This window comes from Plecotus auritus, assembly GCF_963455305.1.
Source record: "Plecotus auritus genome assembly, chromosome: 5".
In the NCBI taxonomy this organism is placed as follows: Eukaryota; Metazoa; Chordata; class Mammalia; order Chiroptera; family Vespertilionidae; genus Plecotus; species Plecotus auritus.
In genome coordinates this window covers 103768369-103792898 of record NC_137776.1, presented here as the reverse complement: position 1 = coordinate 103792898, position 24530 = coordinate 103768369, and the positions used below count along the sequence as shown (strand labels likewise).

The window sequence follows — 24530 nt, the reverse complement described above, 5'->3', positions numbered from 1 at the left end:
AGGACCCGGCAAGGTCTCAAAACCCTAATGCTGAATGAAGCAAGCAGACCCAGAAGAGAAAGCACGGCCTGGCTGCCCTGCTCCTGTGATGCCAGAAGGGCTGTGTGCAGAGCCAGGAGGGCCTTGGAGACTGGGGAGGCTCTGGCAGCGCAGCGGTTTTGCTCAGGGTGCAGTGTGTGAAGTTGAGCTATACCATTATAATGTGTTTATATTTTTGTCATATATACTTCAGCTAAAAGTTAAAAAATAAGACATTGTGCTAACAATTATGATTATGCCCAAGGGCCTCCCATCAGAGCTGCTGCTCTCATGTAACTCAGGTTAATAAAATCCCATCAACTTTCAAGATGTCACAGTTCATCAAGGTACCATGTTTAGTTAAAAAACAAAGCCATGTCTGAACTAAACATAACTGAATAAACAGGATATAAGCATTCTCACCAAACCAGAAGCCGCCACCCTCAGGTACTGCAGGCCCACAGCTCCTGGGGCCAGCGCGTGGGATGGTCCACCTCCAGGCCCAAGAAAGGGTAGTTTATTTGGATGGGGCTGGCCACCCGACACACTTGAGCCACAGTTCTCTCTCTTTCTCTCTGGCTGGAGCTGCCATTTCTCTGGGAGGGAGAGGATGGTCAGATCTTTATGGCAGAAAACAAACTGCTGACTGGAGGCGCGCTGTGAGAACAGGCCTGCACACCAGGACCCCGCGTAGCGCCAGGACCCCGGCATCTCAGCATGGAGGGCTTTCTCAGCAGATGCAGGACAATGTCCTCTCTGGAAGGATGCAGCCTTGCTTGATGTAGGAATGGGGCATTCTCTCAGGGTAAGTGGGAAAGGTATGCTAACAGTGCCTTTCTTCTCCAAGAATGACGTCTTTCTGCTCCAGAGTCCTCCCTAAAAACTGTGTTGTCACAGCTGATATTCTCTTGAAAAGGGAAAATCCCAGCAGGTGTTACCTGGATCCAGGTGTCTATGCCATATCAGAACACACAGGCTGGGACCTGGGGTACTCAAGGGGCCCGCTCTGCAGTTCCCAACACGCCTGCAGCAGGGTTCAACGCCTTGAAAGGAAAGCTTGAGAAGTATGCTCTCTGCAGCAGCTTCTATCAACAGAAGGAAACAGCAGCATGGCTCCTGTCTCATATACACTCGGAGTTTGGGTTTATACTTCAATAATGTTCGTATTCTTTACTAAGATTGGTAAATATTTTGTTATAGACTATATAGGGTAATTTTTAAATTTGTAATTTGTAAGTATTCATTCATTTAAGAATTTCATAAAGTATTTTTTCAAATCAGGATTTCTTAATGACTTCATGTACTTCAGTGGCCAGCTGCCATGTATTAGTAAGCACTCTTTTTCTTCAGAATCTTCCATTAGACATCTAGAGTTTAGCTAGAAGTCTTGGCTATAATACAAACAGTGATGGAAAACACATGAGCAGTAACAAGCTTTAATCTTGCTTCTCGGCACTCACTTGGGCTAATCTGTGGAAGCAGCTCACCCCAGGGGCAGCCCCACAGTCCTCTGTACATGTGACACCTCCTCTCCTCCTTGCAGAGTACATGAGGACATCCCTGCAGAGAAGCAGTACATGCTGGGAAACTCGACTTTCATGAGGACTTGCTCTCTTCTTACAAGGTATGTTTTCATGTGTTTTTTTTTTTCATGTACCAGTAGACAATTACCTTATAGTCAATACTAAGGGGACATTAATATTATTAACATAAATGCTTGTAAATTATAGGATAAAGTTTAAAGTTTGTATAATTTCTTAAAAATCAGTACTTAATTATATAGCAACCTAAAATAACTCTTTTGTTTTACATATAATGAATTTATTTCAATATAATTGTGACTTTTTTACAGCTAAGTGAAAACCCATCATTGTGCTTTACCATAAATGCTAGCATAGTTAATTGTAAAAAATCATTTAAACAAACATCTATATCTTCTTTTAGGAAAATAATATTACCTTAATAATTAATGATAAAGAAGTTTGAGAATATCACAAATACATTAAATGAAATAGTAAATATTTCTTTTGAAATGTAAAACTATATTTTCTAATGTATTTAAAAATATATGAATTATTCAAATTTCATTTTTAGTTACACATTTGAATGTTCATATTTTCCCTTGATAAATGTCTTCCTTATTCTTAGGTGATGAAATGGCACTGTACAATAAAAACAGAAATCCATATAATTTCAAGAAAGAATAATGATCAGCAACAGTTTAACTAGATCTATATTCAACATAAAAAATTAGGAACTTCTTTTCACAAAAATCCATAAAGTCAGAATTTAAAACAAAGTTTTCTTTTGTTCCATCCCAAAGTAAATTTTGTATTAAATCTTAGATTTAAGAAAATCAAACAATGTGTTTGGTATTCTACTTCCTCATAATTTAAATAGAACAGAGCATTCTTTCTTGTTAACCTACTCAGAGGGGTGACAACCAGGAACCGTGGCCAGATGTGTAGGATAAGTCACAGAGAAACCTGAGGGGTCTGGATCTCTCTAAAAAATATAAAGTACTTGTACAACTTAATCCCACCAAGAATCGTTGAATTGTTTAAAAAAGTAAATTGCCCACACATATGCAAAAGCATCTTGATATTTTGTTTTCCATATTTCACACATTGTGTAGTGCTGGGAAGATGAGGGGATGTGCAAGCCTCTATTACAACTAGCGACTGCATATTAAAAATATTAAAACAGAATATTTTATACTTGATCTGAGATTTGAGACAAAACAGATTGATTTATAAGCACAAGTCTTAAGGAACTATAGGAAACAGCAGAAAAATGAAGAAGCTTTTGCTTTTTAAGACAGCAACTAGGTTGCTAGAAGGCACTGAAAAACTGATGGACAAAAATTGGAAAAGCAGCCAAGTTCTTTTATCAGATGTTACTTATACTTCTAAGGTAACATTACTGTTTCTTTAAGGAAAGTCTAGTCTATAAAAGTATCAGTTTCCATGACCAAAAGGTGCTGTGAATAAGATTCCAAATGCATATTTGGATGTTTAACTGACGTTGTTTACACTTGAATTTAGTCTGGATTCCACCTCTGAATGTGCAGAATATGTTATGTAACACAGATATACTGGCACTTGTGAACTGATATAAATATTTCAGCCAAAGGGAAAAGTTGCCAAGCATGAGATTTAAAGGCAATAACGTGTTTCCCTAATAATAGTGTCTGACAGGAAATACCATTTCACTTAGACAAATTTTCCATTCCAAGTTTGTGGAACATTGAAGTGGAAAACAGGAGCCTTTGCAATTTCAGAAAGACATTTCTCAGGTCTGTTGCCAACCCTGGGAATCTGGGCGAACTTCTCAGCCCGGCCTCTCCTCGGACAGTTGGGTTACTGTCTGGAAGTCACTGGGCCTGGGACTTGGCGGAAGCCATGCAGTAGGTGGACAGTGCAGGAGTGAGAAGGCTGGCCTCAGCTTCTTCAGACGCAAAGAGGGCCAGGGGAGGAGCCTCTATGTGCCACGGCTCCGTTAATACCAATTATCAGCACAGAAATCACATTCCAAATACTATTCCGATCTAGGGAAACTTGAAACCAAAATCCAGAGCTCTCCATAAGTAAGAAACTCTGGCAAAACTGGTCTATATTAGGAAAATACTGAGTCTTCCTGAGAACAAGACAAATTTTAGTTTATAAATAACACAATATAAATACCTCCAAAACTAATCAAGCAAGAGCCTAAGCCATATTAATAAACTTAAAATTTAAAATAAGAACAAATAACTAAAAGTTACATCATATTAAATGAGAATATTCTCTTATATTCTTTCTGAATAATTGGGAGGGGGGGCAGCGGGACATTACTATGCCGTATTCCCTCCTGGACATTCCATATTTTTCTACTGATAAATAGACTTAAGGTTTGGGGTCCACAATCACTTGTACTTTATCAAGTCTGTATCATCTCATAAATATATAATAAAAGCCTAATATGCTAAAAGCCTATATAATAAAAGCCTAATATGCTAAATGTCTGATCGTCTGGTCAGCCATTCAACTAATCAAAGTGTAATATCAGATAGGGTGTAAATCATGGGTAGGGAACGTTCTGTCCGAGGGCCATAGGCCCAAGAAATCATTTGGTCTGGCCCTGCCAAGGCATTAGGGGTGAGTTAATTAAATGTTGGACCAAACATAGCAGGTTAGTTTTAAGTTGATAATTTTGGATGGCCACAAATGATGTTTCATATATCCAAATGGCTCCTGGAAGAAAGAAGGTTCCCCACCCCTGCTGTAAATGGTGAGTTCCTTGTGGAATCAAGGTTCGCCTGACTTCTCTTTTGAAGTAACCAAAATATGAGAATACAAAAATATAAGATTAATTTTACATGGCTAATAGAAGGCAAACTTAGTAAAGAGAGAAAAATGTGCCGGAAAACATTCTTGGTTTCAACATAAAGAATTTCCTATCAACCCCAGATGTGTGGCTCAGTTGTCTGGGCATTGTCCTGTGCACTGAAAGGTAGCTGGTTCCATTCCTGACCCCCAGTGGGGGGGGTGCAGGAGGCAGCTGACCTCTGTGTCACCATCACATTGATGCTTTTCTCTCTCCCTCTCCCTTCCTGTCTCTCAAAGTCAATTTTTTTTTTAAAGTTGCACTTACTGTTCATTATAAAAGTTAAAAAAGAAAAAGACACAAGAAGTCATTCATCATTCTACCACCCAGAGATTATCATCAATTAGGTATATTTGTGTCAGGGTTTTTGTTTGTTTGCTATGTATAGATTTTTATATTTGTTTTTCCTTAAAAAATATTTCATAATTTTAAACATCTGTGCAAATATCTTGTAGGTTACAAAGTATTTCAAGAATATACCATATTTCACATTACTATTTCCCTTTAGCCATTTTTAATTTTTTGCTATCCTATATAATAAAAGCCTAATATGCTAAATGTCTGATTGTCTGGTCAGCCATTCAAGTAATCAAAGTGTAATATGCTAATGATATGCTAAGGCCACTCAACAGCTCACTATGATGTGCACTGACCACCAAGGGGCAGACAGTCGACCAGTGGACCAGTTGCTATGACATGCACTGACCACCAGGGGGCAGACACTCTGACCGGTAGGTTAGCTTGCTGCTGGGGTCCAGCTGATAGGGACTGAGTGAGATGGGCCAGACATGCACTAGAGCCCTCCTGCGGTCCTTCCCTGGCTGGCCAACCTCCTGCGTCCCTCCCCAGCCCCAATCGTGCACCAGTGGGATCCCTTGGCCTGGCCTGCGCACTCTCGCAATCCGGGACCCCTCAGGGGATGTCAGAGAGTCGGTTTCGGCCCGATGGAGAAATGACTGATCTCTATGACACACACTGACCACCAGGGGGCAGACGCTCAATGCAGGAGCTGCCCCCTGGTGGTCATTGCACTCCCACAAGGGGAGCGCTGCTCAGCCAGAAGCTGGGCTCACAGCTGGTGAGCACAGCAGCGGTGGCGGGAGCCTCTCCCACCTCTGCGGCAACACTACAGATGTCCGACTGCCCACTTAGCGGGGAGCGGGCCTAAGCCGTCAGACATTCCCTGAGGGCTCCCGGACTGCAAGAGGCTGCAGGCTGGGCTGAGGGGACCACCACCCCCCAGTGTACAAATTTTGTGCACCAGGCCTCTAGTCATATATCCTATGTAATAAAGAGGTAATATGCAAATTGACCATCACGCCCCACACAAGATGGCCGCCCCCATGTGGTCACAAGATGGCCACCACGAGATGGCCAGCAGGAGAGGGCAATTGTGTGCTATCAGGCCCACAGGGGAGGGCAGTTGGGGGAGATTGGGCTGACAGGGGAGGGCAGTTGGGGGCGATCAGGCCAGCAGGGGAGCAGTTAGTCATCCATCAGGCTGGCAGGGGAGTGGTTAGGAGGTGATCAGGCTGGCAGGCAGAAGTGGTTAGGGGCAATCAGGCAGGCAGGCAGGTGAGTGGATGGGAGCCAGCAGTCCCGGATTGTGAGAGGGATGTTCCAGATTGGAGAGGGTGCAGGCTGGGCTGAGGGACACCCCCCCAACCCCAGTGAACGAATTTCGGGCCTCTAGTAATTCTATAATGAACATCTTTATGCACATTAGCATTGCTTCCTGAGATTAGATTCCAAAAGCATAAATACTGGATTAAAAACAAAGATCTTTTTAAAGTTTTGAATTCATACTGCTGAACTGCTTTCTAAAAGGTTGCAAAATTTACTCTCACAATGGACAAGAATGACACTTCTGAGCAAAGTTCAGTTGCAGAATTGTGTTTAACTGTTAACTTAATCTTCAATGTCTACTTAGTCTTAGACTGGCCCTGTATACAAGACAACATGAAGGAGTGTGTGCTCCTAGTTTTCTTGGCTTTGTGCTCTGCCAAACCCTTATTTCGCCCTTCATACATGATGCTGAAGAATGTGATGCTGAAGGACATGGAAGATGAAGGTGATGGTGATGCTGATGTTGACAACTCTCTTTTTCCAACAAGAGAGCCAATTAACCCCTTCTTCCCATTCGATCTGTTTCCAACATGTCCGTTTGGATGCCAGTGCTACTCAAGAGTTGTACACTGTTCTGATCTAGGTAAGAACACGTCAACTTGTTTTGGAGAATAATCCTATTCTGACAAAATTTAATTTTTGAAAAGTATAACAAACCACAAAGTACATGCAAACTTATTTTGAAAATCAGAGGAAAACCATGAGAATTTCATATATAGAACATTTCCTTCTCTTCCCAAATTTGAATCAAAGTGCTTCGATTTCATTTCCTTCAGAAGGAATGGATGTTACTGCAGTTTCTTCACCATAGGGTACCAGAAAGTTGAGATTGTGCTTTCTAGTAAAACTCTACACTAAAAAAACTAATCAACTGTCCAGGACAATAAACAGGTTACAGAGTTGTGAAGTCTCATTTAAAGACAATTCCCTATTTGTTTTTAGTGATTTGAGTATAGAAGTGTCTATACAAGAAGTGGCTGAACTAAATTACTTTTTAAAGTCTGTTAAAAATGTGTAATTCTCTATTTTATTTTTTTAATACTTTAATGAATGTGTTCTCAAATAGAGGGGCACACTCAGACCCTGCTCAGAAAGAGGATGTGATGGGATTTATATGAAGAGTTGCTGTATTCAGCTATTTCCAAAAGAGAGGTGACTCAAATGTGTCACACTGCAGGAAGCCAAGGTCTGGCACCCCTCCCCGGGGGGCTGGGGCCATCAGGGCCGCTGCAGAGTGTGTCTGAGCACTCGGTGTCTCGTCCTGCGGCTATGGCACTTGGGCACTAGTCAAAGCTTGTTACAATCCACTCCAGAGACTTTACAAAGTGTGCTATTAAGGGACAATACGAGAGAGGTGAACAAAAAGCATTTGTTAAGATTATGAACTGGAATCAGTGGGAAAATCTTAATGGAATACATAGGTTAGAAAAAATGGCTTTTAAGCTCTACCTTTGGCATTGCTGTGATGGGGATGATAAGATGAAGTAATGTTTGAGAAAAGCTAATCTGGAAGCACAGCAGCAAGAGTGTGGGATGAGCAGCAGAAAGGAGAAACTCAGAGGCTGAGACAGACCCTGTCGTGAGAAACGGCTATAGTTAGGAAATATCAAAATGTACTGTCATTTCTAAGCTGCATCCCAGGCAAGCAACATTGACACTGGTGGGTGTAAACTGGGTTGGTTCACCGTGGCTGTGACTAAGAGAATGCGCGTCGTCAGCACAGCATCCTTAGGCCAAGGCCTTCCTAGCTGCTCCCCAGCTCTGCTCCAGGACACACCTGTCATCAGAGAGCTGCAAACCACCTGCCTCCAGACAGACAACTATTTGCAAATAGTGTTCCCCTGAACATTTAGCTTATAAAATAAAATCTACTGAACGAAATCTGCACTGGCACAGACCTTAACATGACACCTCACCATTAGCAACAGACACTGCACCTCCCCATGACACTGACAATGAAAAGCGTTTGAGTATCTGTAACTCTTCTCCCTCAGAAAATGGAATTCTAAAATGCACAACAGACCAAAAATTTGCAAAGAACTTGAATGTTCCTCAAAGTGCACCCACAGAAGCTGGCCTCGCCGGAGCTTCCTCCACGCCAGGCCCCAGGCAGCAGTCCAGCGGTGACAGCCGGACCAGCCAGACATCTTGTAAAGATAAATGACTGGAAATGGTCTAGGCCTTTCCAAAGAACAATGTTTTTGTCATACGTTACATGTTAAGTCATCTGTTATTAACGGTAACCATGGACTTTAACAAGTGCACAGCCTAACATATCAGCTATCTCCTCTAAGCAAAGAGTGTACATCTAACGTTTGTTTATTTCTCAGGCTTGTCCTCTGTCCCGAGCAACATTCCATTGGATACTCGAATGGTTGACCTTCAAAACAATAAAATTAAGGAAATCAAAGAAAATGATTTTAAAGGACTCACTTCACTTTATGTAAGAATATATGCTCATATTTTCAAATATTTAAGTGAAAATCTCTATCACTGCTAAAATAATCACGCATATTGTGTTTGTGTAAGTCAGTCTTACTTTTCTGTGTGAAGGAGGACAGAAACTTGGCTATGCAGTGGTATTCTGGTTAATGAAAAACTATAGATTTAATTCAAGTGGTGTTTACTGACAACAATCAGGTGACAGGCAGTGGGCTAAGAATTAACTAAATGGTCCTTAAATGAGCTTATGACCTATTTAGGTAGTCACAGTCACTATACACTAAAATGAATAACATTGAGTATTTACAGGAACTTACTAGCATATAGTGTTAAGGAAATGGGTACCCAAACCTATTGATTTAAGTCTAACAGTGCCACATGCAATATATCTAAATGACAATATATATTTTCATGGCTTTTTTCAGACCTTGAAAGATTAAAAAAAAAATTCTTTACTGTATTTATTAACATTTTAATTTTCTAAGATTTAAAAGATTTTTATTTCTAATTTTAACATTTTGAGACTCTAGGTTTTAGCAAGTAAAATTTCTAATTTAATTTGCAATTAAGTTTGGGGAGAGCCTGACTCCGCACTGTCACAGGGTGTCCCTCTCCCCTGAGCACGGTGCTCAGCCAGCACTGCTCTTCCAGGCCACTGTCCACATCCTCCTGCTGTGTTGGAGCGAAGACATTCAAAGCGTGGCGACTGCAGTGAAATTACAGAGGAGAAGGTAGAACACCACGCCCACATGTCTCTTGCTGCCATCCAAGTAGGCCTGTGCCCTCCTTCAGCTAAAAGATCAGGCTGGTCATGTCCTAGGCACCAAGAGGGATGCTCTCTACTAGGCTCTCTTGCTCAGTCCTCACCCCAAACCTGTCTGGAATGGAGCCAGGTCAGCCCCCTGCAAAGTCACTCTCTTCTCTGCACTTGCAACATCTAGGCTCCTGGGGCCTTTCAAATGTACCATGCAGACAGCTCAGATTTGGTTAAGCCCATACATAGCATAGTTTCCGAGAGAGAGAGAGAGAAAGAGAGAGAAACTGGAAGAGCATATATTTGTCTTATAACCGAGGTCTCACTTAAATATTAAGACAATCAGAAACAGAAATGGCACAATGGATTCCACCCAGGATCCATCCAGTCTGCCTATTCAGGACAGACCACAGGAACAGTGGAGGTGGCAAGGCCATCATTCTACCCTCATAAGTTGGAAATAGAGCCTATGAATGCTTCTACCACTTCTTAACCTATTTTCAGCTATACGGCCACAAGAATATTTAATGTCATATTTAATACCAAAACCATAAAAAGTTTTCAACTTAATTTGTCATAACATTATTGCATTTTAGGAGCGTTCCAGGGACTTCCTCCACATGTAGTCCTGTCAATCAGTGGGAAGGCAGCATAAGAAGATGGCAAAGCCATCTCAGGCCGCCTTGATGGTCTCTTAGGCGCAGTTTCGAGGGGGCACTATATTGGAGGGTGAGTGCTCTCCAGTCAGGCACAACTGGGCTCACATCTCGGCACCCTCACACGTGCACACTGGGAAGGGAGCTTACCTTCTGAGCCCACCCTGTTGTAAAAGGGGTGAAATTCAGAATAGTTACTTAGACCATATGAGTGAATCTATGTTAAATGACCAGCATGCAGCTATTCACTATTGTTGCCACCAGCGTAGTGTTTCTAAACTGGCCAAAGTACTGATGTAAAGCGCGTACTTTATACTTGAACTGTAAGTATATTACATATCTCAAAACATTTATTGAATTACAGTGTCATCAGTACCTGTCTTTAAAGAGAATAAAAATGTTTTTAGATATTCTGTGAATTCTCCATATTATGCTTCAGCGACTTGTTTAGCATCGTGGTTCTTACATAAGAACAACACAGCATTAGAGTGAGATCCTTACACACACACACACACACACACACACACACACACGTGTGCGCGTGCTCCCAGGTCACCTCCAGCCCATTGTCACAGCCACACTCATCATAGTGGCTATTTCTAAAAGGCTGTATTTTTCTCATTGTCTGGCCTTCCCTAGAGCTACACTGGGTAGGGCTCTATAACTGCCCCTTTTGGAATCTATAATAATAAAAGTATAATATGCTAATTAGACCGGACGTCCTTCCAGATGAAGCTGTGGCTGCAAGGGAAGCCCAGGTCCCAGGTGCCTGCTGGTGGCTGGAGGGAAGCCTGGGTCCCGGGGGCCTGCAGGCGGCCGGAGGGTCCCGGGTGCCAGAGGGAAGCTGGTGCCAGCAACCGGGGGAAGGAAAGGCCTACTCTTGCATGAATTTCGTGCATCGGGCCTCTAGTTATTATATGAAAGCCAACACTGAAAGTACAAATCACCTAGAGACAACCTGCTCACCTGACTTGCTGGGGCAGCATTTGATGGCATGCCACAAAAACTCTTACCCCATTTGTACTACTTATACCTCCTTTTATGAAGCTCTGACAAAGGCATGTCTTACCAGGGAAGGGAACAAACCCAGACGTGATGGAGGACCTGCCTGAGGCACACGTTCCCTGTGGGCTCTTAGCAGTGCAGGCACAGGAAGTGCACAGACAGGAAGGGAGACTGGAGGGCAGGCAGGCGGGCCAGAAAGGAGAGCAGGCAAGTCACTTGTCTGCATTGTGCCCATTTCCTGACCACCATAAGGAGACATAATTTTTGCTAAATTGACCTCAAAGGGTTGAGTGAAGGTTCATCAAGTTGTTACGTCCTCCCGTCCCTCCTACCCTCACCTGACCGCACACTGCAATGTAACCAAATGAAAAGAGAACAAAGTTATAACTGGCTTCATGCATTCAGAAAGGAGTACATGTTACCATTTGGTAACAACTGTAATTTCATTTGTTCTCCTAGCCCTACCTTTTCTCAGGTAAAAATTGTAACAGCACTGGTGATGTCTGAAAGAAGAGCAAGAAAAGGGAGAAGCAAAGTGTCTATAATAATAAAGATAATTTAACTGTCAAAGCATTTATTTGTATTTCTTCTGTGCAATACCAATAACATGAATAACACCAGAAAGGCATATTAACTCAGTCTGGAAACCACAGGAAGGTTGTTGTAGAATGGGACTAGGGACAACATTCACAAGAGGAGTGCATCTAGAGCTGCCCCCTGAAAGAATGGGGGATCTGGACAGCAGAGAGGGGTAAAAGTCCTAAGGAAGCTACACCCTTGCAAAACCTGGCAGTAAAAGAAGGATTAGGCAACGTTCATTTTGAAGTGAAAATAATTACTAGGGTGACTGACAAGTTCTGGCTGCCAAAGACTTCCCAGTTTGGGTTCTGAAGTTCCCATGTCCCAGGGGACCCCGATCATAGCAGCCAACACCCTCCACAGGACACAATGGGCTGGCACAAGGGGCCTGTGGTAGAGAAGGCAGAGTCACCAAGTGGTTGTTTGTTTTTTTTCTTGGTTGGGTTAATTTGCATACTCACTCCTGATTGGCTGGGTCACCAAGTGTTTTTACTCTCAGGTTGTTGTCTCCTCTAAAGGATGCTGCCTTGTCACAAGGAGACATTCCACAGAACTGAGAAAGGGTTAAGGCATTCCTCAGGATCCCCCACTGTCCCCAGTATCTGAAATATGTCCGAGGGCACTTGGTAGGAGCTTATTCTGACAGGTCTATATTCTGGGGAAAATGGTAAAGAGTAGGAAACACACAAAAAAGTGAGGTTAAACTTAATTTTGCAGAGTTAACCAATTCTAAGGTAAGATAAAGATAATACTACCAACCACAGCCCTAATGAGAAGTGGAAACTAGAGGGGCCTCAACCATGTGAACACATCACCTCCTCAAAATAAACCAAAGACACAAAACCACTCATTAAAGCTTTGCACTGTTCCAACTCAATGTAAATATATACATATTTAGTTTAGATTGGGCTGAGGAATTATTGACATTGTTAATCAAGTATAGAAAATGATGCAATTTGCATTGACTTCCAGAGTGACTGGCCACTGTGGAATCCTGGCAGGTCAATCTGCTTCCTAATATGGTGCCACTTTCTATCTTTCATCTAGGCTTTGATCCTGAACAACAACAAGCTAACAAAGATACACCCCAAAGCCTTTCAAACCACAAAGAAGTTGAGAAGATTATATTTGTCCCACAATCAACTAAATGAAATACCACTTAACCTTCCTAAATCATTAGCAGAACTAAGAATTCATGATAATAAGGTTAAGAAAATACAAAAGGAAACATTCAAAGGAATGAATGCTTTACATGTTCTGGGTAAGTTTTTGCAAATAAATGAGGCATTTAGAAATTATAAGTAATACACAGAGACAGACATTTTTATCATTATTAACCTTTAAGACTGATAATTTCTAAAAATTTTTTGAATCTAATATTCTTTACCTATATAAGCCACTTACAAATCAAATAAAATGTAAAACTGTATAGTACTGAAAGATGCCTTTTGTAATACACACACATATGAACTCTCAGACTCTGCTCTTAAATACGTAGTATGGTTTTTGTTTTCTGACTGCTCCCTAATCGGTAAAATCTGTTATCATTAAATTTAAAGGTAGTATTCTAAGTGTATGTACAAACTACTCAAATATAGTATAGAAAGTTCATTCGGATACTGTCTGGAATGTACATCTAACTTTTCATAAACTGCTTTAAGTTTACTGAGCTAAGGATTGTTTTTGTTGTACATTTTAAATTCCACTCTGCTTTTCTTCTAACACCCATGGAGTAACCATGCCATCTCCCCATTCAACACCCATTCAAAATTCCCAACCAATGTTCTCCTTCATTTATGCCCTTTAATTCAGCCAAGTACCTGCCCTTACCATAGCCTCACTTACTGGCATTTCCTCGGCTATATTTCTGTTAATCAAGTAACAATTTCGTACTGACTAATAAGTTTAGGTAACAAATTAATATGCACTGGCAAACAAATATTTTGGATTATATGAAGGCTGATCTTTTTTCTACTGTAATATTACTGCAATGAATCCTTGACCATGTTTATGATTGGAAGAGAATGATAAATTATTGATTTAGTAATTGAAAGCAAAATGGTAAATGTGTTATTATATTCCAACCTACAAAGCAGTCTTTTTCTGAGACTGACCATAAAGGAAGGAAACAGAAGCAGACACACTGAGTGAATAGCCTAGCATGCAATGCTTCCTGGGATGTGCATGCTAGGTGGCCTCCTTCCACACACCCGCTAAGCCATGTCATTCCCCCACAGAAATGAGTGCAAACCCTCTCGACAGCAATGGGATTGAGCCGGGGGCGTTTGAAGGGGTGACAGTGTTCCATGTCAGAATCGCAGAAGCAAAACTGACCTCAATTCCTAAAGGTTTGTGCTCACTTTGTGTAAAATAATGTATTTTTTAATGTCATCCTATTTTTTAAATGACCATTAAATGTAATGTTGTAAACTGTATATACTGAAACCACTGCACTGTAATTAGAATCCTTTCTACCAGTATATCTGGTCAGTGTAGTATGAAATCAAGTGTTTTCTCATGAACACCAGGAAAAGCCGTATGTAGTATGAAACCAGAATCTCCACCCCACCACAATGAGAACAAACATTAAGAAATAAATGCCTAGTTTTCCTTTCCTTTCCTGATATTTGCTATATATACTTTGTCATTCTGTGAAGTACCTGTTTCAGGTAAGAATTCTGTAAAGAAAACCGAGGACAATGCACGGGGCCACAGACTCTTGTCCTGGGGTGGCGCTGTGCGGCCAGGCTGGGGCAGACACTGGCCCTGGCAGGGGTGAGAGGTCTGCTGTCAGAATAATGAGTCAATGCAGAAAGGCCCCGGACAATGCTGAGGACCCGGGACACGCCCTCTTGTGACATAACTTACCAGAATGAGTACCATACTTTACCATGTATGTGATCTGAAGCTGACACCTCAAAGTAAAATACTTCTTTTTAAAAATACATATTCTTATTGATTCAGAGAGGAAGGGAGAGGGAGAGAGAGAAACATCATGATAAGAGAGAATCACTAATTGGCTGCCTCCTGCGCGCACTATACTGGGATGGAGCTGCACCCAGGCATGTGCCCTGACTAGGAATTGAACCATGACCTCCTGGTTCCTAGGTCCATGCTCAACCACTGAGCCACGCTGCCCAGGCAGTAAAATACTTAAGTTTGTTACTGGGCCAATTTGCTAATGCATTACTCGTCTGATGATTACCTGGACAGGACTGCCTTCCTCAGGACCCATTCTCATTCTTGCTTTTCTTACCCTGACATGGGTATTCTCCCTTTCTGCTATGATAACTACCCCTACGGTTAATAATATTTTGCTTTCACACGGCTCTGCCTTTCAGCATCCACAGTAAAAGCAGCAGCTTCATCATAAACCCTTTTGTACCACCCATCTCACCCAGAAAATAAAACACATATAAGCTTATCATTTGAAAGATACAGCAAATGCTATTATTAAAGTAATGATCTTTTGCTTAGAAGAAAAATCATCTAAAGTAAAAGGAGAAAATGTTTTAATACAGGAAAATCAGTTTAATTCAGAACTACACAATTTAAAAACCACCTTAATTTAGCATTCAAGGAAGTGGCTGTTTTTCTAAAATGTTACACATATTTACTTTCTCATCTTTAGAACAACAAAAGTACAAACTCCACTGAACAAGTCAAATGCACCCAATTCCTTCCAGGTGCTGGGCTAGCACGGGGGTGGGGGTGGGGAGCAGGTCAGGCAGGACAGGCTGACCCTGAGGCTCTGCGGACAGCCAGTGCTGTGGGAGGGTGTGGCTCAGACATGGGGACACTGCAAACCATACGGACTGCAAGTCTTTTCACAGTGCACTGTCTCTTTAAAAGGAAGCTTTAACTTCTCAAGATTCTTCCAAAGCCTAAAGGAAGGTTTTATGTCTTAGGAATTTAAATTGGAATAAAATCTCTCAACTTACATAACTACTCCTTCGAGATCCCTAGGACATTAATACTCCAGTTAAGTTTTTTGTTTTATAACTTATTTGTTAAAATGCTAAGGTTAGCCCTGGCGGGTAGCTCAGTTGGTTAGAGCCTTGTCCTGATAGGCCAAGATTGTAGATACGATCTCTGGTAAGGATACACATAAGAAGCAACCAATGAATGCACGATGACAGCAGGTCAATATTTCTCTCTCCCCCTTCCTCTCTCTCTAAAATCAATTTTAAAAAATTAAAATGTTAAGGCTGCCAATGGATGTGTCTCACATCGATGTTTCTCTCTGTGTGTCTCTCCCCCCACCCCCCTTCCACTCTCTCTAAAAATCAATGGAAAAATATCCTCAGGTGAGGATTAACAACAACAAAATGTTAAGGCTGACTGCCTAAATGTTATATTTCAACCATCAATGCCCCTTGTGGCAGGATGAACTAGGACCAACAAGTCCTTACCATACCTGACAAGTTAACATAAAGATAGTGAAAAATGTTTTCTTCCTATTCATTTGGAAAATCCTACTTTATAATAAATGGTATTGTGTGGAGGGGAGGAGAGGCTTGTTTGAAGATAGGATAGGAATAGAAATACCTGTATAAAAGTATGCTGGTATTTGTTGGCAGTCAATGAGCTTCTACCCAAATTCATACTTTTGCTCACTTATCCTACAGAGCCTACACTTTTCATTTTGGTTACCTACCTTCTCCAGGCCTAGGGAGAAGTCCCCTTAAATTCTACAAACCCAAGACGTTTCCCTGCCTCCTCCACATGAGCAGATATTTCTCTTCTTTGACTTGCTATAAAATATTCTAGAGTAGGCTAGCACACTCTGTGAACTTTTTCTAGTGATTTTTGTATGCATTTGCTTAACTAATATATAAGGTCTTTAAAAAGAGAACCTTTTCTCTTACATATTGAAGTGAGTATATAGTAGTTCCATAAAGTAATTAGGTTCAACTAATCAGAATTCAAGAAATTAGAACACTCTCGGTTTAGAATTATTTTCCTGCTCTCTAGTTTATTTACTTTTAAAATTCAGAATTCTGGAATCAACATAAACTCAGCCATGAAGAATATTGATATTTATAAGGATGTTTTAATTACCTTCATCAGTCTTTGCCACCAATATAGGAAGGAAATGTTTCAGGAAGAGTTGAAAAAGAGAACATCTTTCTCAGCTAGTTAACTAGAACCTTTGGTTGACAAATAATACTTTACATTTTTAATACTAGGTCCAACATAGAATAAAATAAAATCTAACTTAATTTTCCGGTTACTATCTTATATTCCAGCTTCAATTAATCTAAAGAGGCCTGGGGTCAGAACACACAGATTGAAGAAGAGAAGGGGCAAGCATTCACAGAGTAGCTGCCATGTGCCAGGTGGCACTTGGCAGAGTAAGCATTATGAGACACTTCTCTTGCCCTGGCCAGTTTGGCTCAGTGCAAAGAGCATTGGCCTGCGGACTGAAGGGTCCCAAGTTCAATGCAGGTCAAAGACATGTACCTCAGTTGCAGGCTCAATCCCCAGCCCTGGTCAGGGCACATGTGGGAGGCAACCAATAGGGTGTCTCTCTCACATTGATGTTTCTCTCTGTCTCTCCCCCTCCTTCCACTCTCTTTAAAAATCAATGGAAAAATATCCTCAGGTGAGAATTTAAAAAAGAGAGAGATGCTTCTCTTGATTTATGCAGAAACTACTGCTAATTGAAAAGAATTAATATTGTAATGGACCAAATATATCAAATAGAGTAAAAAACCACGTGTTCATAGTGATATAAAAAAATTCACTGGTCACCTCTGGGCATTGTACTAATTCATTTCTTGAAAGAATTGAGCATTTGCCGAAACTGGTTTGGCTCAGTGGATAGAGCGTCGGCCTGCGGACTGAAAGGTCCCGGGTTCGATTCCGGTCAAGGGCATGTACCTTGGTTGCGGGCACATACCCAGTGGGAGGTGTGCAGGAGGCAGCTGATCGATGTTTCTCTCTCATCGATGTTTCTAGCTCTCTATCCCTCTCCCTTCCTCTCTGTGAAATATCAATAAAATATATTTAAAAAAAAAAGAATCGAGCATTTATGCTGCCTTTTTGTAAAACTGTATCACATAGTAAATAAATAAGGAAAATTCTTTAGAGAAGAATTCCACCTAATAAATGCTTAAAGAATGACAAAATCAGGAAAATCATCATGTTCCCATTCTTTTTAAAAAAATGTTTTTATTGATTTTAGAGCGAGAGGAAAGGAGGATAGAGAGATAGAAACATTATGAGAGAGAAACATCTGCTGCCTCCTGCACACCCCCCAGTGGGGATCGAGCGGAAAACCTGGGCATGTGCCCTGACCGGGAATCAAACAATGACTTCTTGGTTCCTACATTAATGCTCTACCACTGAGAAACAATGGCCAGCCCATGTTCCCATTCTTAAAGAAGTAATGGACCTAGGAGTCACCAATGAATGCTAAGACCATCAGGTGAAAGGGCTCCTTCTGAGTCTAATCTGGTTGTCTCTAAATCTAACTACTAGATCCTAAGAAGTAAGGGGGCTAGAGGACCATGATAAACTACCTTGTGGAAGTTGTTAGCCCAACCCACAAATGTGTATCTCAAACAAATCAATATCTGAAACTAATCAATAGAAGAGAGAGAATATAATAGGAGAACAGATTTAAGAACCAAATAAATGTACTCGGTAAACTTTATTAGGATACAGACTTGAACAAATCAACAATATATTTGAGATTATTAGGGAAAGGAATAAAAACAAATAAACTGTTTTTAATAATCAATAATTAAGGAAGGGAGGCTGGGGGGCTGTATGAAAAAGGTGAAGGGATTAAGCAAAACAAACAAACAAACACTAATAGACACAGACAACAGTATGGTGATTACCAGGAAAAGAGGGGGAAGGTAAAAGAGGGTGACAGAAGGAGACATGACTTTGAGTGGTGAACACACAATACAATACAATACAATACAATACAATACAATACAATACAATACAATACACGGATGTTGTATTATAGAATTGTACAGTTGAAACTGATATTTTATTAACCAATGTCACACAAAAATTCAATTAGAAATAATCAATAACTAATGGGGTAGATAAAACAAGATTGGAAAAAATAAGATAATTGTTGAAACTTGGCAACAGCATGGTGGTTCATAATACTAGCTTCCATTTTTGTGTATGTTTGAAATTTTCCATAATAAAAGGTAAAAAAAACAGATCCCTAAAAAGTTACCTGTCTATAATGTGATTCTCAACAAGTAAATAATCAATGGGGCTTGATTTTACTTGATCTAACATACATTTCTTTCCTTATCATTAGAGCTACCATCAACTTTATTAGAGCTTCATTTAGATTATAATAAAATTTCAAAAGTGGAACTCGAGGATTTTAAACGATACAAAGATCTGCAAAGGTAAAAGTTCCCCAAATCCTTACTTGCAAGTGGTAGTCTATATGATGAATATGAATGAAATTTCCTGGAGAATGTCTATAGGGACCTAATGAAGATTATTGTTGTTGCTACTGGAAAGTGTGAAGGGAAAGCTGGAAGGAACTGCTACTATTCTGTCGTGGTGATGAAAGAGGGCACCAAGACACTTCACTTGTTGTTTTTTTAAATCCTTGCCCAATGAGTGAGGATATTTTTCTGATTTTTAGAGGGAGTGGGAAAGTGGAAGGGAGAGGGGAGGAGGAAAGAGAGAGAAGCATCAATGTGAGAGAGATACATCGATTGGTTGCCTCCTGCACATTCCCTGACTAGGGTCAGGGATCAAACCTGCAACTATGTACGTGCCCTTTACCAGGCACTGAACCCTTGATTCTCTAGTGTGCAGACCGATGCTCTAACCATTAAGCAAAGCTGGCCAGGGCAGATGACACTTTTCAAATGTTCCTTTTTAAAAGTATCTATATATATAAAAGCCTAAGTGACCATCGCAACTGAACGGACAACCGAACAGGCTGCGTGGGGTGACCAGGCCAGCAGGGGGGTTAGTGAGGGGCGACCAAATGACCAAGCAGCGGGCCGCGTGGGGCAACCAGGCGCACAGGGGGGTAGTTGGGGGTAACCAGGCCAGCAGGGGGGGCAGTTAGGGGCAATCAGGCAGGCAAGCAGGTGAGCAGTTAGGAGCCAGTGGTCCCGGATTGTGAGAGGGATGTCCGACTGCAGGTTTAGGCCCGATCCTAAACCAGCAGTTGGACATCCCCTGAGGGGTCCCGGATTGGAGAGGGTGCAGGCTGGGCTGAGGGGACCCCCCCCATGCAGGAATTTCGTGCACCGGGCCTCTAGTAAGTTACATAAATAATTTTCTGACAGTGGAGGAGAGGGCTGTTAAATAAAATCATGAAATACCTTTCTCTGAACACAAATATAAATATAGAGGCCTGGTGCATGAAAATTCATAAACTGGAGAGGGGTCCTTCAGCCCAGCCTGCCTCCTCTCACAGTCCAGGAGCCCTCAGGGGCGGGAGGCGAGCCAGTGATCAGGGGAAGGCGACACCCCATCACACCTCTGCTGCTGCCACTCCGGGAGAACAAGCCTCAGCCGGCCCTGGTTACCTGAGCTTCAGGCGGCCCTGGGTGGCTGAGCAGCCACCAGCCTTGGGCCGGCCCTGGGCGGCTGGGGGGCTGAGGGGACTGGGGGGACTCCGGAGGCAGGCACACGGAGCAGCCGGACCCACCTGGGGGCAGGCCTGGCTGTGCCGCACGCCTGCCGCCCCCGCGGGGATGAGGGGACTGGGCGCCGCCATCTTGTGGCTGTGGGCGCCACCATCTTTGAGGGTGTGACAGTCAATTAGCATATTCCCTCCTTATTGGCTGTGGGCACCGCCATCTTTGTGAGGGTGTGATGGTCAATTAGCATATTCCCTCTTTATTAGATAGGCTAGGAAAGGTTTATATTTTTAACTCAGTTTTGTTTTGAGCTGAATTTATCACACTATCTGCTTAAAAGTTGATGAATTTTATATCATTTTTAGGCTGGGCCTAGGAAACAACAAAATCACAGATATTGAAAATGGGAGTCTTGCTAACATACCACGCATAAGAGAAATACATTTGGAACACAATAAACTAAAAAAAATCCCTTCAGGATTACAGGAGTTGAAATACCTCCAGGTAAAACATTCTACTTATGTTTTGTAGATATGAGTACTTTTCTTTGTTTTTATGAAGCCTATTAGTACCTACAGCACAGACCAAGCAAGTAGCAAGGGTAAAGGAAGAGAGCATTAGGAGAATGGTTTCCACAGAAACATCACTAATACACGCAGGTACCCATTTCCATCCTGCCTGTTCTCCCATGGAAACTAAGGCCCAGTGGCAGAGGGATAGCAAATTTCAGGGTTATGGGATGGCAGTGGCTCTGTAAAGGCAGGACTGGGCGGGAGGAAACTGGGTAGAATCACATATCCTTTCACTCTGGAAACATTTCATGAAGGCAGACCCTGGGGACAAGGTCCTATGTATTTCCACTATCAATGCAGTGTTAGATTAGAAGTGTATGCTTCTTAAAAATTAAGGCTAGAATATAAAATCAAAAGTCCGTATTTGGAACATCATAGGTTCACATTTCTTGTTCTTCATTATTAGAAATCTTTTCCCTCTAATTTGGCAACTCCTAACTTATGAGGGAGGGGCCATAGAGTCCTTGGAGAATCGAATAAAGATATTCCCAAGAACAAAAATGAAGACAATATTTTGCATGGAATTTTAAAAGTTTCACAGATCTCCCTGATTCTCACCTATGGACCTCAAATTAAGAATCCCTATTTAACCCCATTTCACTTTAGCCCATTTTCTTCATATGCTTTCCTTGCTATAATATACAATGTTCTCACTTTCCAAGAAGCAAAAACATGTGGAGACCAAAACTAAGCTTTGAGCTACTTGCCTCTAGATTTCTTTCCTATTTATCTTTAGACAAGTTTTGTTAACTACACTCCTGTCAGATACAAGCCATCAATATGGAAGTGCTATATGAAGGTGTTCATCTCAAGGTTACCACTTTTGCTTTGAATTTTTCAATACTCCATTTCAATGTCTACTGTTAACCAGCGAGCATGACCTGAGTCTTTCCTCTCTTAAGCTGTCCCATCTTTGCCTACTTATTCCATAACTCTGGTCCCAGCTTCTGGAAGCTCTTAAATCTACCCATACTCTTGCTAGCATTTTAAAAATTGAATAAAATTATAACACAAACAGAGAAGAACACAAGTCATAATGGTACAATTCAGTGAATGTCCACAAAGCTAACAGACCCATGTCCAGTACTTCTTCCCATTCCCAGTGAGACCAGGGCTGAGGAAACTACCCCTTGCACTGACACTGAGCTGCGAGAACTGCACAGCTCAGAAAGCATCGTCACAAAATCCCTGAGACACAGGGCACAGGGACTCCAACGCCAAACTGAACGGCTTTAGTAATGCCTTGAGTTCTCATGCCTAACAGCCAGAACCAATACTTAGCTTGTCCAGCAGAAGGCTCCTACATTTTTTATATGCCAAACGCTGTCAGTTAAGTAGATTGTTTTTACATCCCAGAAATCTCAGTTCCCCAAAAAGACCAAAGAAGGAATTTAAAGGGATGTTAAGGGAATGAAGGAAAGTTTCTATATTGTGCACTCAGAGTAATAATTTAAGTTAAAGACATATACACAGCCTATAAAATTGTATTTTGTCCACTGGTGCAAAGATTCAACTATTGATAATGTATTGCGGATATGTATTTAAGATGTCAACAGACATGTTTTTTCTATAAAACAAACTTACAAAAAAGCGGCTCTATAATTCTTTCCCTTGATCACATAAAATGCTAACAATTCTTCACACTCATATTGCAAGCCTAATTCTTAAAGCGTTAAACTCCATTCTTTGTTGGTGTCTAACACTTTAAGCACATTGCTGCACAGATGGCATTGAGACGACCCGCACACCCTGGCAGCTGTGCAGAGAAGAGTGGTGCCGAGCAGGCGAGTGCTCCCGCCTCGGCGAGTCTGACACCACACTTCACACATAGAGCACTTCTGTATATGACGCATGGACCTGAGCTGTTAAATTAAGTATTTAACAAGCATAAACAAGTACATGTATTTTAGGTGAAATACATTCAAGTCAGCATAAAATAAACCCATGAACTAAAAATAGAGTATCTTCTTTTCACATTTACTGTGTATTTTAAATCCATCCTTATTCCTACTACAACAGATAATCTTCCTTCATTCAAATTCAATTACGAAAGTGGGAGTGAATGATTTCTGCCCAACAGTGCCAAAGATGAAGAAATCTTTATACAGTGCAATAAGTTTATTCAAGAACCCGATGAAGTACTGGGAAGTACAACCAGCAACATTTCGCTGTGTTTTGAGTAGAATGAGTGTTCAGCTTGGGAACTTCAGAAAGTAGTAATTAGCAATGAATAATGTCCATTTAATATAAAATTTAAAAGCTGTTACATTTAGGATACTTGAGCTCTATTAATAATGGTAGTATTATGCTCAGAAGCAAAAATTTATTCTCATGTGGTACATCCAGTGATTTGACTTTAGGACAAAAAATTTCATCAGAATTTTGCAAAACTATTGATACATCTAAATTAAGAGAAACAGCATCAATTGCAGTTTTCTTATGCACACAAATGATTTTGCATAAATCTCATGCTTGAATATTCTTTCTCAAAAAATGAAACATTCAGTATTTAACACTTTATTATCAAGTATATTTTAAAAAGAACTGTATTATACATGCAATGCCTGACATAGCAAAATCTGTACTCTTTCATTTGTTGTTAAAAAAAACAAAATTAACAAGCACAGTGATATGAAGGATACAGTATACTATTCCCATTCTTTCTTTAATAACTTGGGTAGTACTGTAATATTTCCAATAATGGTAAAGTATGGGTTGATATCATGTATTCAATTTCTCATGTCTTAGAGTCTTACTGTCTTTATGTTTAAAACTAATCTTTTCTAATAAAATTGTTGGTAAATGCATATGATCAACTCGACCGATGTTAAGCTGGTTTTTGAGCTACAGCACATGCTTTTCTTTTTTAATTATTATTATTTAATTATGAAACCTCTATGAAATGTGTAGTGTTTATGTAAACTCTGAAACTCAGGTTTTCTATTATCACAGTTATTCTAAGCTGTTACAGTATGTCAATGGTTAGGTTGCACAGCATTGTCACCTCAACACGAAGGAATACTTCTGAGAAGTCCCTCTGTAAGGCCATGGTTGGGAGAGCCTAGTCACTCTAAATTCTGCACAGATTGGATGATTCTGAAAAACACACCTGGTATAACTAAACAGGCAGAGCATTAAATGAAACACATAAACTAAACACTCTCAATAAAACTTAAGAGTACTTTATGTAGTTTTCATTGGCATTCAACCTAAGTTAAGTAAAACTAGAAAATCAGATAAACATTACAATTTTGGTTTAAAATAAAACATTTGTGCTTTGGTTTAATTTTTATTCTCCTACCCAGGAAATATTTGTCAGAAAACTCGTTTATATATAATATATTTAACACAGTTATCAATGCTTATTCTTTTGTTTTTACTTAAATTTTATTTTTCAATTACAGTTTATATCCAATACTAGTAGTCCTGTGCATGAATCCGTGCACGAGTAGCTTGCTGCCCCTTGCCTCAGCTGGCCACCCGCCCACCGCTGCTGGTAGCTCACTGCCTCGCCCTCCTGGAGCTCTCCACCTGCTGCCCCGCCCTCCTGGAGCTCCCCCCGCCTCCCTGCCCCCCTACCCCCTCACAGCTTGCTGCCCTGCACCCTCCTGTAGCTCTCTGCTGCCCACTTGTAGCTTGTAGTTCACTGCCCCACCCTCCTGCAGATCTGTGATCCGGTTGCTACGCCTCAGGGTGTAACGGATAATTAGCATATTCCTCTCTTATTATATAGGAGGATTATTTTGTATTAGTTTCAGGTGTACAGCATAGTGGTTAGACAATCATATAATTTATAAAGTAAACCCCCAATTATTTCTAATACCCACCTGACACTATACATAGTTACTACAATACTATTGACTATATTCCCTATGATGTATTTTTCATCCCCCCATGACTATTCTGTTAGCAATGCTTATTCTTAATA

The 24530-nt window shown here is 41.0% G+C and overlaps 2 protein-coding genes across 2 annotated transcripts in view; one reads left to right on the top strand and one right to left on the bottom strand.

Moving 5' to 3' along the window:
• The window catches only part of CENPP (centromere protein P), a 275842-nt gene that overhangs the window by 95014 nt on the left and 156298 nt on the right, over positions 1-24530 (bottom strand). The window lies entirely within an intron of this gene.
• ASPN (asporin) lies at positions 1423-23955 on the top strand. The gene is made up of 8 exons (XM_080668819.1): positions 1423-1642; positions 6314-6592; positions 8340-8452; positions 12493-12706; positions 13683-13793; positions 18737-18830; positions 20396-20534; positions 22622-23955. Exons 2-8 carry the CDS (start codon positions 6343-6345, stop codon positions 22817-22819), a joined length of 1119 nt encoding a protein of 372 aa, XP_080524945.1. The 5' UTR covers positions 1423-1642; positions 6314-6342; the 3' UTR covers positions 22820-23955.

Bases quoted from the DNA above. Each gene is read 5' to 3' on its own strand.
- ASPN (XM_080668819.1), top strand. From the start codon at position 6,343: ATGAAGGAGTGTGTGCTCCTAGTTTTCTTGGCTTTGTGCTCTGCCAAA. The intron at 6,593-8,339 runs GTAAGAACACGT...TTTATTTCTCAG, and splicing joins TGTACACTGTTCTGATCTAG to GCTTGTCCTCTGTCCCGAGC. The intron at 18,831-20,395 runs GTAAAAGTTCCC...TATCATTTTTAG, and splicing joins CGATACAAAGATCTGCAAAG to GCTGGGCCTAGGAAACAACA.